Source organism: Herpailurus yagouaroundi, unplaced genomic scaffold, assembly GCF_014898765.1.
Source record: "Herpailurus yagouaroundi ecotype Mexico unplaced genomic scaffold, PumYag 216, whole genome shotgun sequence".
NCBI classification, from domain to species: Eukaryota; Metazoa; Chordata; class Mammalia; order Carnivora; family Felidae; genus Herpailurus; species Herpailurus yagouaroundi.
The window spans coordinates 470,630-484,339 of NW_024412447.1; the positions used below are offsets into that span (position 1 = coordinate 470,630).

The 13,710-nt window shown below is 56.0% G+C and overlaps 1 protein-coding gene across 1 annotated transcript in view; it reads left to right on the forward strand.

Moving 5' to 3' along the window:
* Positions 1-13,710, forward strand: part of DNAAF5 (dynein axonemal assembly factor 5) — a 61,382-nt gene that overhangs the window by 21,778 nt on the left and 25,894 nt on the right. The window contains exons 4-5 of the mRNA XM_040455628.1: positions 3,174-3,298; positions 3,666-3,784. Coding sequence (XP_040311562.1) covers positions 3,174-3,298; positions 3,666-3,784 — 244 coding nt within the window. The remainder of the gene's footprint in view (positions 1-3,173; positions 3,299-3,665; positions 3,785-13,710) is intronic.

Below are 13,710 nucleotides of genomic sequence, written 5' to 3' on the forward strand. Positions count from 1 at the left end.
TGACCTTCCCGCCTTCCCCCTCCGGCCTCATGACCTTCCCGCCTTCCTCCTCCACCTCCCGCCTTGTGACCTTCCCTCCTTCCCCCTCCCGCTTCACGACCTTCCCACCTTCGCCTCCTTCTCCCGCCTGGTGACTTTCCCGCCTCATGACCTCCCCGCCTTCCCCCTTCGCCTCCCGCCTCGTGACCTTCCTGCCTTCCCCCTCCCATCTCGTGACCTTCCCGCCTTCCCCCTCTGCTTCCCGCCTCGTGATCTTCCCGCCTTCCCCGTCTGCTTCCCGCCTCCTGCCCCTGACGTTGAAATGAAGGAAAACTGGCAACAAATACAGTGGCTGTTCAGGTCCAGTGCATACTTAGGAAATATCATGTTGAACCTTTTTCAGGATTAAGAACTAAAAATGTTACGGGTTTAGTTGAAACCCTTTCTGCTAATTTTTTTAACTGAATTTAAATACTGTATACTTGAAACAGAATTTGCTGTGTTACTAAAATATTGTGTTGAGGGGCGCCTGGGTGGCTCGGTTGGTTAAGCATCTGACTCTGGATCTCAGCTCAGGTCTTGACCTCAGGGTCGTGAATTTGAGCCCCTTGTTGGGCTCTGTGCTAGGTGTGGAGCCTACTGAAATTTTTTTTAAATAAAATAACAAAATATATTATTGTGTTGATACTATTAAAAACGTTTTTTATTGGGGCACCTGGGTGGCTCAGTCGGTTAAGCATCCGACTTCGGCTCAGGTCATGATCTCGCGGTCTGTGAGTTCGAGCCCCGCGTCGGGCTCTGTGCTGACAGCTCAGAGCCTGGAGCCTGCTTCTGATTCTGTGTCTCCCTCTCTCTGCCCCTCCCCTGTTCATGCTCTGTCTCTCCCTGTCTCAAAAATAAATAAAAAGATTAAAAAAAATTTTTTTTTAATTAAAAAAAACGTTTTTTATTATAAAGACGGGGCTTACTTGAAATGACGTAAGATGCGTAAAATTCAAGGCATTTGGTGAGCACGGGCCGCGATGTGCTGCGGAACGATTTCGCGTGAGACGGTTAATTACACTCAGGCCCTGGACAGAAAGACCCCCAGCCCCCAAGCGTGAACTGCTCAAGCTCCAGGGAAAGGCGACTTCCTCCAACTGCTTTCGAGTCTGGTGGGATGACGAGTGCCAGTCTGCTGAGGAGTCGGCCTTATTAGCCTCTGCCGAGAGCAGGGTACGGAAGTAAACGGGCTCCTTGTAAGAGCCGGGCGGTTCACTGGGTCCCTGAGACGCTCCAGTTAAAGGAGAGTGTGGCATGTTCTCTTCCGTGTTCACGTGCTGTGTTAAGTACACGGCTCTTCCCCCTTGGCTGTTGGTGCCCGGTCTCTGTGGCCCAGCCCCCGCCCCCGGTCTGCAGCCTGACTCGGAGAGGAAGAACTCTCGGTTCATTCTGCTTTTTCTCCTTTACTTGAAAGATTTCCTGCCTAGTCAAACCGTTACTTGGCAACTCTGCTCAGTGCTGTTTTCCTGAGCCGAAAGGGGTAATTTGTCTCGTGATGATGGGGATCGGCAGGTTTCTGGCGACACCAGCTTGAGGCTGGGGGAGGCCGGCCCTTGGGCTCTCCCAGCTCACGAGGGGAGACACCTGAAGTCTCCAACCTGCAAAATGCCTGGATCTTGGGGGACATTGCAGTGACTGTCGGGAGAGCGCAGCCGGACGGTCTCCGGAGGGTCCCGGCAGGTCCCTGACCCCCGGCGGCCGGGACATGCCCTCGCTGCAGGGGCCGGCCCCCTGGAGTCTGGTGGTCCCCAGCGCCTGCCATCCTGCAGAGGCCCCAATTGCTCCCCGTGTTCAGGCACCCAGCAGGGTGGCAGGTAGGCCCTCGTCAGGCTCTCGGGTGCCACCAGCTCAAGGTGTTGGCTGAGCTTCGGGGGTCTCGCCTGCTGCTCGTACTTTTGCCCTGAGGCACGCTGATTCCTCAGGAGTCCCTCGGGGCCCCGGGGTCACGCAGGAGGACCTCACGGAAAGATCGCTCTATGCCACTTCTGTCGGCGGCGGCACAGTCGGCGTGGGCGGCTGTGGGTGTCCGTTTGTAGCTACCGGGGCCTCTGGTCGTTGGGAGAACGTCTCAGATTCTCCGGGATCCTTAGCTGCAGTTTTGACTGTTAATAATTTCACGAGAAGCTCAACAGTAGCGCGGAGCCCCAACCGCCCCTCCCTTGGTCGGCCCTGTTTACACGCACGGGCCGCTGGGGTTAGTGAGCCAGGCGCCTGGCCCTCCTGTGCGTCAAGCCCCGCCCCAGGTGCCTTCCTCCCTGGCCGGGAGCCAGCGCCCTGTCCTCCCATTTTGGAGAAGGGAGAGTGAGCTTCAGGGAGGTCGGCGGCCGCAGGGGCCACTCCCGGTGCAGGCGCCTAGACGTGAGCGTGGGCTGCCCGCGCTGGTCCCCCGACCTGTGAGCGGCGGGGCGTCACTGCTACGGCACACCCGCCGGGGGACCCTGCAAGCGCAGCCCCAGCCAGCGGTGGGCACGTACCCTGGCCGCCTGCCCGGGGTAACACAGCCCTCGGAGGGGGGCGGTGGCGCTCCCGCGCTCCCCAGGATCGGGCGCAGGCTGGGGCTCAGCCCATCCCGCTCTCCTCCCACGACGCCAGGCTGGCTGAGTCCCCGCCCCGGGCTCTGTTCTGAGGGAGCTGGGCCTCAGGCACCTCGTTTCTTCCCTGTGGCGGGCAAAGTGGGCAGAGGCCTGCAGGCCGCCTTGGCACACGGCCAGAACCAGGGGCCCCCTGTTGGCCTCCTCAGGAGGCCCTCGCGCTCCGAGGCCTGAGGCCTCGGTGGTGTGGCCTCTGCAGGCTGACGTTTCGCGGGGGCTCGCCCACGGCCCATTTGAACACCCGCGGTGAGACAGCGCCCAGCCTGGGGGGTTCCCACGCCGAAGGCCCTGCAGGCGAGACCCGTGGGACCTGCTGCAGCCAGCAGAGGACCAGGCCAGAGCCTGGGAGACGTGGGCTCACGCCCACGAGATGGGGCGGTCCTGGCGTTTCCTCCGCCAGCCCGCGGCGTGGACGGCAGAGCCGCTCTGGGACCCCCAGGCGGGCGTCTGGCCAGGATGGCAGCACCCGAGCTCGCTGCAGGGTCTGCGTGGCGGGTTCCCTCTGCACGTCCTGTGCCCGGCTGAAGCCCTTCCCTCCCCCCACACTTCCTTCGAGTGCAGGTGCGGCAGGCGGTGACTTGTGTGGTGGGGGGCTGGCTGCTGGACCTGCGGGACCGCTACTCCTTCTTCCACAAGCTGATCCCGCTGTTGCTTAGCAACCTCGAGGACGACATCCCTGAGATCGCGTAAGTACGGAGCTCATGCTGGTGGCTGCCGCTCTGGGCGAGGCCTGGGCCGGCCGGGTGCGGGTCCCCGTGTTTCCGGGACCGAAGTTGTCACTTACAGCAGCGGTGCTGTGTCTGCTGCGGAGTCCCTCCTGGAGGCCGCCTCGTCCCCTCTGTCCTGCTTGCTGTGGGATCGTGTGTCCCACGGGACGCGTCTGCGGCTTTTAAATAGTCGAGAGCTCCCGGTGCTTCGGGCACGTGAAGGAGTCCATCTGGGTTTAGCACCGTGAGCAGAGCCGTCAGAAGCCCTCGGAGTTCCCAGCGCCCTCGGGGGCGGACGTGGCTCCGGCCTTCTGCATGCCCGCCTGACACGTATGTTGTCCCACAGGCTCGCAGCCGCCAGCCTCTGGGAGAAGGTGGGCCTACAATGGCAGAGGGAGAACGAAGACGACCTCAAAGATAAGCTGGACTTCGCCTCGCCCCCTCCAGCCCACCACCCCTCGCCAGGTGAGTGTGGGCCGCCCGGGCCCGCACAGTAGAGCGTGCCGGAGACCCGGCCCAGGACACCTCCCTGGGGCCTTCCCCTCTGGGCCCGCTGCGGGTGTTGGGGATACGTCAGGCCGCGAAGCCGTGGGCGGCGGCTGCTGGCCGTGGCAGGAATCGTGGAAGCAGGCGGTGCTGCCACTTTACAAGAGAACCTGTGAACTGCACCCAAAATGCAGTTACAGGGGAGGAGCAGGGCCCGGGCCAGGGGCGCGCTCAGAACAGAGGCGCCCCCACAGCCTCCCTGTGGTTCCCTGCCACACCGCGAGCACACACGTGTCGTCGTCGGCGCGTCCCGGGCACGCGAGCCAGGCCGGGCGGAGCCACCCCCAGAGCCGTCCCTCCTCCCTGCCCCACGGACCCACGTGCCGAGCAGCGCTTTCCGCCGGGACGCAGCATTTCCTGCTGCGGTCTGTCTGCAGCGCGTCTCCTTCAAACACAACGCTGGCGAGGGCCACGGTGGTAAAGATGCGCGGTCGGTCGATAGCGGCCACGAGGAGCCCGCGGCGTGAGGGCCGCGCGGACACAGGTGCTTGCGCTTTGTGCCTGCCACGACGGGAGCTGCCCCCCAGCCCCCCCAGGCTCCCAGCCCCGTGACCCCTTCCGGAGTGTGCTCGGCTGGTACAGGGGAGATCACACAGGTCGTAGAAAGGGCCGACTTCAGCGGCTGGCGGGGTTTTCTGCCTCAGTAAAGCTTGACAGCGCGGCGTCTTTTTAAAGTGTGGACCTTCGACGTAAAGCTCCCTGTGATTTTATTTTTAAACATTTTTTTTTAATTTTTTTTCAACGTTTATTTATTTTTTGGGGACAGAGAGAGACAGAGCATGAATGGGGGAGGGGCAGAGAGAGAGGGAGACACAGAATCGGAAACAGGCTCCAGGCTCCGAGCCATCAGCCCAGAGCCCGACGCGGGGCTCGAACTCCCGGACCGCGAGATCGTGACCTGGCTGAAGCCGGACGCCCAACCGACTGCGCCACCCAGGCGCCCCTGTGATTTTATTTTTAAACGCGCCCTCATCGCCTGCGAAGGATGCCGAGCTCCGAGGGGGCCTTCCTGCCCCCCGCTGCCTGGAGGCAGCATCTCGCCACTTGGCCCGGCGGGAGACCACACTCCGCTTGCCGACGGGCCGTCCCGGCCGGCTTCTCACCGCGGACGGGAAATGACGACCGCCCTGGGACGTGAGGTCGGGACGCCTCCCTCCCCGGGCCTGGGCAAACCTGAGGTTCTCGGCCGACAGCTCCCCACGTGTCCCATGGGTCTCCGCCCAGGAGTGGTCAGCCTGTCGCCCTGCCCCCCCTCCCCCGGCTACCCGCGTGCACGCGGGGCCGTCCTCCCGCTGCAGGGACATTTTGTCCGGTGTGGGCGCAGTGCTGGGTCATCTCCCGGGTCACGCAGGGCTCAGGGGCACGCAGGCTGGTGGCTCTCAGGCTCTGAGACAGCCACCTTCCGGAGGCTTGTTTCAGTCCCACCGGAACGAGTTTGGAACAAATTCCAATCGTGCTTAGCGGTACGAGCACTAGATTTTGTTAGATTGTTAGTATTTTTCTCTTAAAATTACTTCTTTGTAATTAGACTTTCAAATCTCAGTTTTAAGATTTTTTTTTTTTTTACACCATTTCATACACCAGATTTCACGAGCCACCCCAGGCCCTGCCACCTGCCTCCCCTCGACTCGTGACACACCCGTGAGATCATTTCCGTTTGCACATCCACCCTTCCCACAGAAGGCTCCCTAGGGTGGGGGCCTACCTTCCTGCCTCGGGGAGCATCTCCTTCTGTGGACATGCGTCAGTTTACCTACCACTGGAGCCAGGATGTTTAGGTCATTTCTGGGTTTGGGTGATTTCGATTAAGGCCTGTCTGAGCACCTGCGTCCGGGTCTCTGCATGAACTGTGTTCTCTCTTGGTTAAGCCCCAGGGAGTGGGTGCTGCCATTCTCTCTGTCTCTCTGTCTCTCGCTCTCTTTCTGTCTCTCAGTCTGTGTGTGTCTCTCTCTGTGTCTCTATCTTTCTGTGTCTGTGTCAGTCTCTCTCTGTCTCTGTTTCTCTGTGTCTCTGTCTCTCAGTCTTTGTGTTTCTCAGTCTGTCTCTGTGTCTCTCTCTTCTCTGTCTCTGTTTCTCTGTGTCTCTGTCTCTCAATCTCTCTGTGTCTCTCTCAGTCTCTTTTTCTCTCTCTGTCTCCGTGTCTCTCTGTCTCTGGGTGTCTCTCTGTGTCTTCTCTCTCTCTGTCTCTGTTTCTCTGTCTCTCAGCTGCGTGTCTGCGTCCCACCTGCAGGGGGCAGGTCGCTGTTGGTCTTGGTCAGCACACGCCGTGGCATTGGGTCTGCTGTTCGGCCGTCCTCACGGGCGTGTCGTGGCTCTAATCTGACTTCAGCATCTGTCGTGCACTCACGCCCCGTGCTCATCCACGCGTCTTCTTGGGTCGAGTGCCCAGATCTGTTGTCCGGGTTCAATTGGGTTGTTTGTTGTCTTACTGTCGAGTTGTGAGGATTCCTCATGCGTTCTGGGCACGGGCCTCTGTCGGCTCTGTGTCCTGCGCCCCTTCTCTCTGGCCGGACTGCCTTTGGAGTCCCCAGCTTGCCCGTGGCCGGCGGCCCTGGCAGGGCCTGCTCCGCTCACTTTGACTCGCAGAAGGAGACCCCCTCCTGCTCACGGGCCTCTCGCTGTCCCTGACACCGTGCTTCCGTGAGCGGACGGACGGATTTGAGGAGGTGCACAGCTCACTGCCGAGGGACCTGCGTCCTGTCACATCGGGGTTCGGGCCAGGTGCGCGTAGCATGGGCCGTGCTCGTCACCACACGGTTTGCCATTAGCTTGACAAACGCAAGTGACCTGTTGCAGCACAGAAATAAATCTCCACTTTTAGAACCCAGCTACGTCCCGGAGTGAGCCGCTCGCTGAACCAAGAAGTGCAGGTTCGTGCTTGCAGAGGACGTGCCCATCCGTCGCGCCCTCGAACCGTGGGTTCCGGAGTCCCTTCTCCCGGAAACTTTCCTCCTGTGAACACTGCTGTCCTTGGTGCCGCTTGAGCGAAGAGGAAAGCATTTCCTCGTGACGGTGACCGGCTTGCCAGACCTTTTGACGCAAGAGAGAACAGACTTGGTTTTTCCCCAGCTTAGCAATAAGTAGAGTTCCGTTTGAATAAACACCGTTGTAACGTGAGCGCTTTCACGGTGACGCCCTTCAGGGTTTTCGTGTTCTTTGCAGAGCTCAGACCTGCTCTGCTTGCCTGTTTCGTCCAGGTATCTGGAGAGGTGGCAGTGGTCAGGAAAGTCTCATTGTGCAGAGGAGAGATGGGGGGCGGGGGCAGGTTTGCACCGTGTGCAACCAAGCGAGGGTCCGTGGCGCACAGCACAGCCACTTGGAGCCTTGGGTGCTGGGGAGCAGGGGCTCCGGGACACGGGCAGGGTCCCACGGCTGAGAAGGCTGGGCGAACCTGGTTTTCTCCTTATCGGAGGTGAGGCGCCCAGGCCCAAAGCAGGGAGCGGCTGGTCCACGGGCAGGGAGTCAGGACCGGCACCCGCCTGAGCCAGGTTGGGGCTTAGGACACGGGTGTGTGTCCTTGGTGACCCTCCCCAGCCTTCCCGCTGACCGCCGCCCCCTGCACTTCTTGAGGAGGGACGGTCTCTGGTCGACTCTGAGCCGCGTCCACGGGAACCTCGTGCAGAAGCCCGAGTGTCACCCTGCCTGTTTGTGGTGCCTCAGAAACCCACACGCGTTCAGGGCAGACCTGGCAGCACACTTAGGTACGCGCTTGAAAAAGCCGCTGAGCTGTTTTTCTGCCCACAATTAAATTGCGCTTTGCCTGATGGTGCAAAAACTAAGCAGACTTAACGTTCTGCATGCTTCTGGCCCAGCTTAGCCAAGGCTTTGTGTCGACCCCTCCTTGAGTTAAAACTCCAGCATGGTGGGGGGCGCTCTGCCCATTTGCAGACCGCGCCCCTCCCTCCCCCAGGATGGGTCTTGGCTGCTGCGTCTGCACCAGGGGCATCACCCACAGGCCTGGCGGCCCCCGGGCACCCACCCAGCCCGATGATAAAGCCCCAGGTCGGCTGGTGGGAAAAACGACCTCGGGATGAATCAAGGACACCTACAGGGAAGACAGAACACCTGCGCTTTGAGCCAGGATTTGAACTTTGACCTCAGACCCAGAGGTCACCACTCCCAGAGCCTGTCTGCCTCCTGTACGCACAGACTTGACACCCCGCTGGCCCTGACCCTCCTTCGCAGCCCACCTTTACGGTGTCGCGACACGAGGTTGCCGTGTTACTCCTGACCTTCACGTTTGGTTTCTAGCGAGGTGAAGCAGTTGTCTGTGGCCGTCGGTTAATTCCGTTTCAATTATGAAAACAAATTGGCTGTACAAGCGTCTGTCTGGCCTGCTTGCTGTAAGGTTGAGCAAGGCTGGTAACGGCGGCTGGTTCTGTGGGGCCGAGCCAGCACGCCGGCCGCCCTCTGTCCGCTTGGGCTGCCTCTGCATGCCCGGCAGTTTTCAGGGACAAGATGAGAAGATAGCGGCTGAGCTGCAGTCTGGACTCTGGACATGAGTCAATCACTCAGGCCTCGGGGCGCTTCCCCGGATTCCAGGACAAACAGGAACGCTGACCTCGCGTGGTTTCCTAAGTCAACAGTAATCGCGACGTGGGGAAAGAGAAGCCTCACGCGGTGCCGGCGCGAAGGTAAAAAATGGTGCCGCTGCTTTGGAAAAGTTTGGGAGCGTCTTCAAGTGTTAAACACGCAGTTACCATGTGACCCCGCTGTCCCAACCCAGATGAACCTGCACTTCCCACGCGGTCACGTGACCCCACCGTCCCAGCCCAGGAGAATGCTCGACAAGACACGGACGTGAGTGTTCACAGCAGCATCGTTTATAACAGCCCCAAGTGGGAGCACCCAGGGTCCACCAGCTGGTTCCCGTGTCCACAAGTCGTGTCTGCTGCCACCGTGGAGCAGCACCTGGCCACGAAGAGGAGTGTTTTGACGTGTGCTACAACATGAATGACTCAGAAACGTCGTGTTTAGTGAACGGGCTCGGTCACATGAGCCCTCTAGAAAAGGTGGAAGGGTAGGCGGGGAAAGCTGACTCGGGGCAGGGGAGGGGCTGGCGGCCGGTAGCACGGGGCTCTGTGGGCTGGGGTACCACTGGGGGTAGCCCCTCCGAGCACAGGGCCGCGAGTAGCTTCCAAGGCAGCTAGATCACAGCTCGGCAGCGCCGCGAAGCCCGCAAGGCGTGTCAGGGTTAGCAGGCTGTCAGTGGGTCCAGCGAGCATGTACTGGGGGCTCCCGCCCCACGGTCCAGAAGATGGTGGCTCGACGGCCTCTTGCCCCGCTCAGGGCTCGGTCTCCGGGGATGGCCCTCACGTGATGGGACTCTGGAGCCGTGGCACACGAGGACGCAGGTGCCGGGGAGGCCCGGCACCCTGACGGCGGACTGCTGGAGGGGCTGTAGTTTGGGGTCAGGTCTGAGTTGAACATCTGGGACGTGGGCGCTCTGAGGGTAGAGCCAGGTCCGGGGCCGCCCCGGCCACAGGCTGCCACTCGCCCAGGCCCGTTTCTCCCTCACATCCTGTTTACTTCGTTTATATATTCTCCAGGAGGCCACACGGGGATGCACACACCCAGAGGGAGTGGGAGGGTTTACTTCCGCCAAAGTGACCGTTTTGGAGATAACAGCTATGGAAGCTTCTCGGTGCCAGCTGTTTGAATGTGCCTCACTGTATCCCTGTCTCTGTCTAAGCACAGCCTGGACCTAAATGTAAGGAAAGGACACACCACCTGTGCCCCCAGACCCAGAGGCTCTCCCGGGATTAGAATGCCTGCACCCACAGGTGCTCGCAGAGCCACCGGACGGGAGCCGCCCATGGCCCTGGGGCTAGAGAGCACACAGCACACCACGAAGACCTGCGTGTCCAGAGCGGCCCTGCATGTGCTGTGGGGAGAGCATGTGTCCCAGAGCGCCGGGAACAGCCAGGCACAGAGGCGTGTGCCCTGGTTTCTGGGGCCAGGGGTAGCAGGTGCATTTCGTGTCCCTGGCCATCCCCCCGGGCCGCCTAGTTCATTCTCCCCAGCTACTCGATTGGCTGTTTCGTTTTGCAAATCGAGGACACCAAGGATCAGTCCGTAGATGACGGTGCTCTGTTCCATCTGCTGCTTGAGACCACAGCCTGGGTTCTCCTCGCGTCTTCCAGTGCAGCACTGAGCACGAGGACTGTACCGAGACGGGGTGTTCTCTGCCGTCCGGGACTGCAGCCGCCAGCTGTGGGCGGCTACTGAGCACTTGAAATGTTCTTCGGGGACCGAGAAACTGGATTTTAATTCATTTAAGCCTAACAAACTTCAAACAGCCACGTTGGTTAGCAGCTACCAGGCTGGAAATTGCAATTCTAGAGTCTAGAATGGGGTTCAGCCAACTCTTTCTGTGAAAGACCATACGGTCGGTAGATCAGGCTTGGGAAGCCACGTGTGTGCCACAGCTGGTCCACTTGCTGTGGTGATGTCACAGCGGCCCTAGACAATAGTAAATGAGCAGGCGCAGCTGCGTGCCCCGCTGCCACTCAATTTACAGAAGGAGGCAGCACGCCACATGTGGCTCCTGGACCCCTGGTCTGGAAGAGTATGGTCACTTCTGCTCCATTAACCAGCACAGGAAGGTAGGCTTCAGAACACAGATGTAGTGAGGCCCGTGTTTCTGCGAAAATGCCTCGTGGCCCCTTGTCACCTGCCACCCCGCTTCATGTCCCCTCATCTGACAGGCTTCCCACACTGGATGCATCATTAGGAAGAAAGGTATTTCTTGTTTATTTGTTGTTGGCAAAATTACAGCAGGCTCACTTCAACAGCCAACAAGGAGTCGCGTGGAACTAATTTCCTAATACAGCACGAGCACAGAAAAGTAACCGGGAAGACCTGGAAATGGGGCCTCACGGCGCATACTGTTGCTTCTCCTAAAACACAGCCTTTGCACTTTGATCTCAGTTTCCTTTCTGCCTTTAGAGTTTTGAATTTTCGTGAAGTTTTCGTTTGAATTCCGGTTAGTCACCGTGCAGCGTAACGTTCTCAGGCGTACAGAGTAGTGATTCACACTGCACACACCACCTGCTGCCCATCACAGCTGCGTCCTTTTCCCTGTCGCCTGTTCCCCATCCCCCCCCCCCCGTGACCAGCCGTGTGTTCTCTAGTTAGTAGTCTGTTTCGTAGTTTGCCTCTCCCTCTCTCTCTCTCTCTCTCTCTCTCTCTCTCTCTGCCTTTGTTCATTTTTTTGTTTTCTTAAATTCCACATGAGTGAAGTCATCTGGTATTTGTCTTTTTCTGACCGACTCACCTTTTTAGCATAATACTCCCTAGATCTATCCGTGTGGTTGCAAAGGGCAAGATCTCGTTCTTTTTTATGGCTGAATAATATCCCGTTGCACAGATGCCACATCTTCTGTGTCTGTTCATCAGTCAGTGGACACTGGGGCTGCTTTACAGCTTGGCCGTTGTTGATTGCGCTGCTATAACATGGGGGGCATGTGCCCCTTTGAATTAGTGTTCTTGTGCAATTACTGAATCGTAGAGTAAGTTCTATTTTTAATTTTTGAGGAAACTCCGTAGTGTTTTCCAGAGTGGCTGCCCCAGTTTGCATTCCCACCAACAGTGCGTGAGAGTTCCCCTTTCTCTATCCTCGCCAACACTGGCTGTTTCTTGTGTTGTTCATTTTAGCTGTTCTGTGAGGTGGTACCTCGTTGTAGTTTTGATGTGTAATTTCCCTGATGATCAGTGATGACGAGCACTTTGTCACGAGTCTGTTGGCATCTGGATGTCGTCCTTGGAGAAGTGCCTGTTCATGTCTTTTGCCCCTTTTTTAATTGGATTGTTTGGTTTTTAGGTGTTCAGTTGTATATGGTTTTTTTAATATGTTTTGGATATTAACCCTTTATCAGATATGTCATTTGCAAATATCTTCTCCCATTCCAAAGGCTGCCTTTTAGTTTTGTTGATTGTTTCCTTCACCATTTAGAAGCTTTTTATTTTGATATAGTCTCAGTAGTTTATTTATTTCCATGGACTCAGGAGACATATCTAGGAAAAAGTTGCTACAGACAGCCAATGTCAAAGAAGTTACTGCCTGTGTGCCTGTGTTCTACTGTAGGATTTTTAGGTCTTTAATCCATTTTGAGTTTATTTTTATGCATAGTGTAAGGAAGTGGTCCAGTTTCCCCAGCACCATTTGTTGAAGCATCTTTTTCACACTGGATATTTTCTTCTGCTTCGTCAAGGATTAATTGACCATATAATCGTGGGTTCATTTCTGGGTTCTCTCTTTCGTTCTATTGATCTGCGTGTCTGTTTTTGTGCCAATCCCATACTGCTGTGATCACTATAGCTTCGTAATACAGCTCGAGGTCCAGAATTGTGATGCCTCCAGCTTTGTTTTGGTTTTTCAAGATGGCTTTGGTTATTCGCGGTCTTTTGTGGTTCCATACAAATTTTAGGATTGTTTGTTCTAGCTCTGTGAAAAATACTGTTGGTATCTTGATAGGATTGCATTAACTGTGTAGATTGCTGGGGCCCCTGGCTGGCTCGGTCAGTGGAGTGTGCGACTCTTGATCTCGGGGTTGTGAGTTTGAGCCCTATGTTGGGTCTCAAGAATACTTAACAAAATCTTCAATCTGTAGATTGGTTTGGGTAGTATGGACATTTCAACAATATTTGTTCTTTCAATCCATGAGCATGGAATGTCTTTGCATTTCTTTGTGTCCTTTTCAGTTTTTTTCGTTAATGTTTTATAGTTTTCAGATACAGGTCTTTTTCTACCTTCTTGGTTAGGTTTATTCCTGGGTGTCTTAGTATTTTGGTGCAATTGTAAATGGGATTGTTTTCTTAATTTCTCTTTCTGCCGTTTCATTATTGGTGTATAGAAACGCAGCACATTCCTATACATTGAGTTTGTATCCTGCAACTTTACTGAATTCATGTATCAGTTCCAGCAGGGGTTTTTTTTGGTGGTGTCTTTCCAGCTTCCCATATATAGTATCATGTCATCTGCAAATAGTGAAAATTTTACTTCTTCTTTACTAATCTGGATACCTTTTATTCCTTTGTGTTGTCTGATTGCTGAGGCTAGAACTTCCGGTACCGTGTTGAACAACAGTGGTGAGGGTGGACGTCCTTGTCTAGGTCCTGACCTTGGGGAAAAGCTCTCGGTTTTTTTCACATGGAGTATGATGTTCCCTGGGGTTTTCATATATGGCCTTTATTATGTTGTGGTTTGTTCCTTCTATTTCCACTTTGTTGAGGGTTTTTATCACGAATGGATGTTATACTTTGTCCAAAGTTTTTTCTGCATCTATTGAAATGATCATGTGGTTCTTATCTGTCCTTTTATTAATGGAATGTATCACATTGATTGATTTTTGAATATTGAACCATGCTTGCAGCCCGGGAATCCTTCCTACTTGATTGTGGTGAGTTTTTTAATGTACTGTTAGATTTGGTTTGCTAATATTCTGTTGAGGACTTTTGCACCTGTGTTCATGAGGGATACTGGCCTATAGTTCTCTTTTTTTTGTGGTATCACGGTGGTACTGGCTTCACAGAATGAATTTGGAAGTTTTCCTTCCTCTTCTACTTTCGGAATAGTTTGAGAACAGAGTTTAAAATTTTTAAGATCAGACTTCTAATCAGAATCTTTGAACCTGTTTTTGTGGAAATTAACAAAGTTACTCTAAGATCACATGGAAATACGGAGGACCTAGGGCAGCCAGAACGTTGACAACGGAGAGCAAAGTTGAAAGGCTAACGCTTCCTTTTCCAGAACAATCTGCAGAGTGAGAGCACAGAACTCCAGACTGCATGGGGCCAACCCACAGGTGGGGGGGGGGGGAACAGGGCCGGGGTCACGTGTCCAC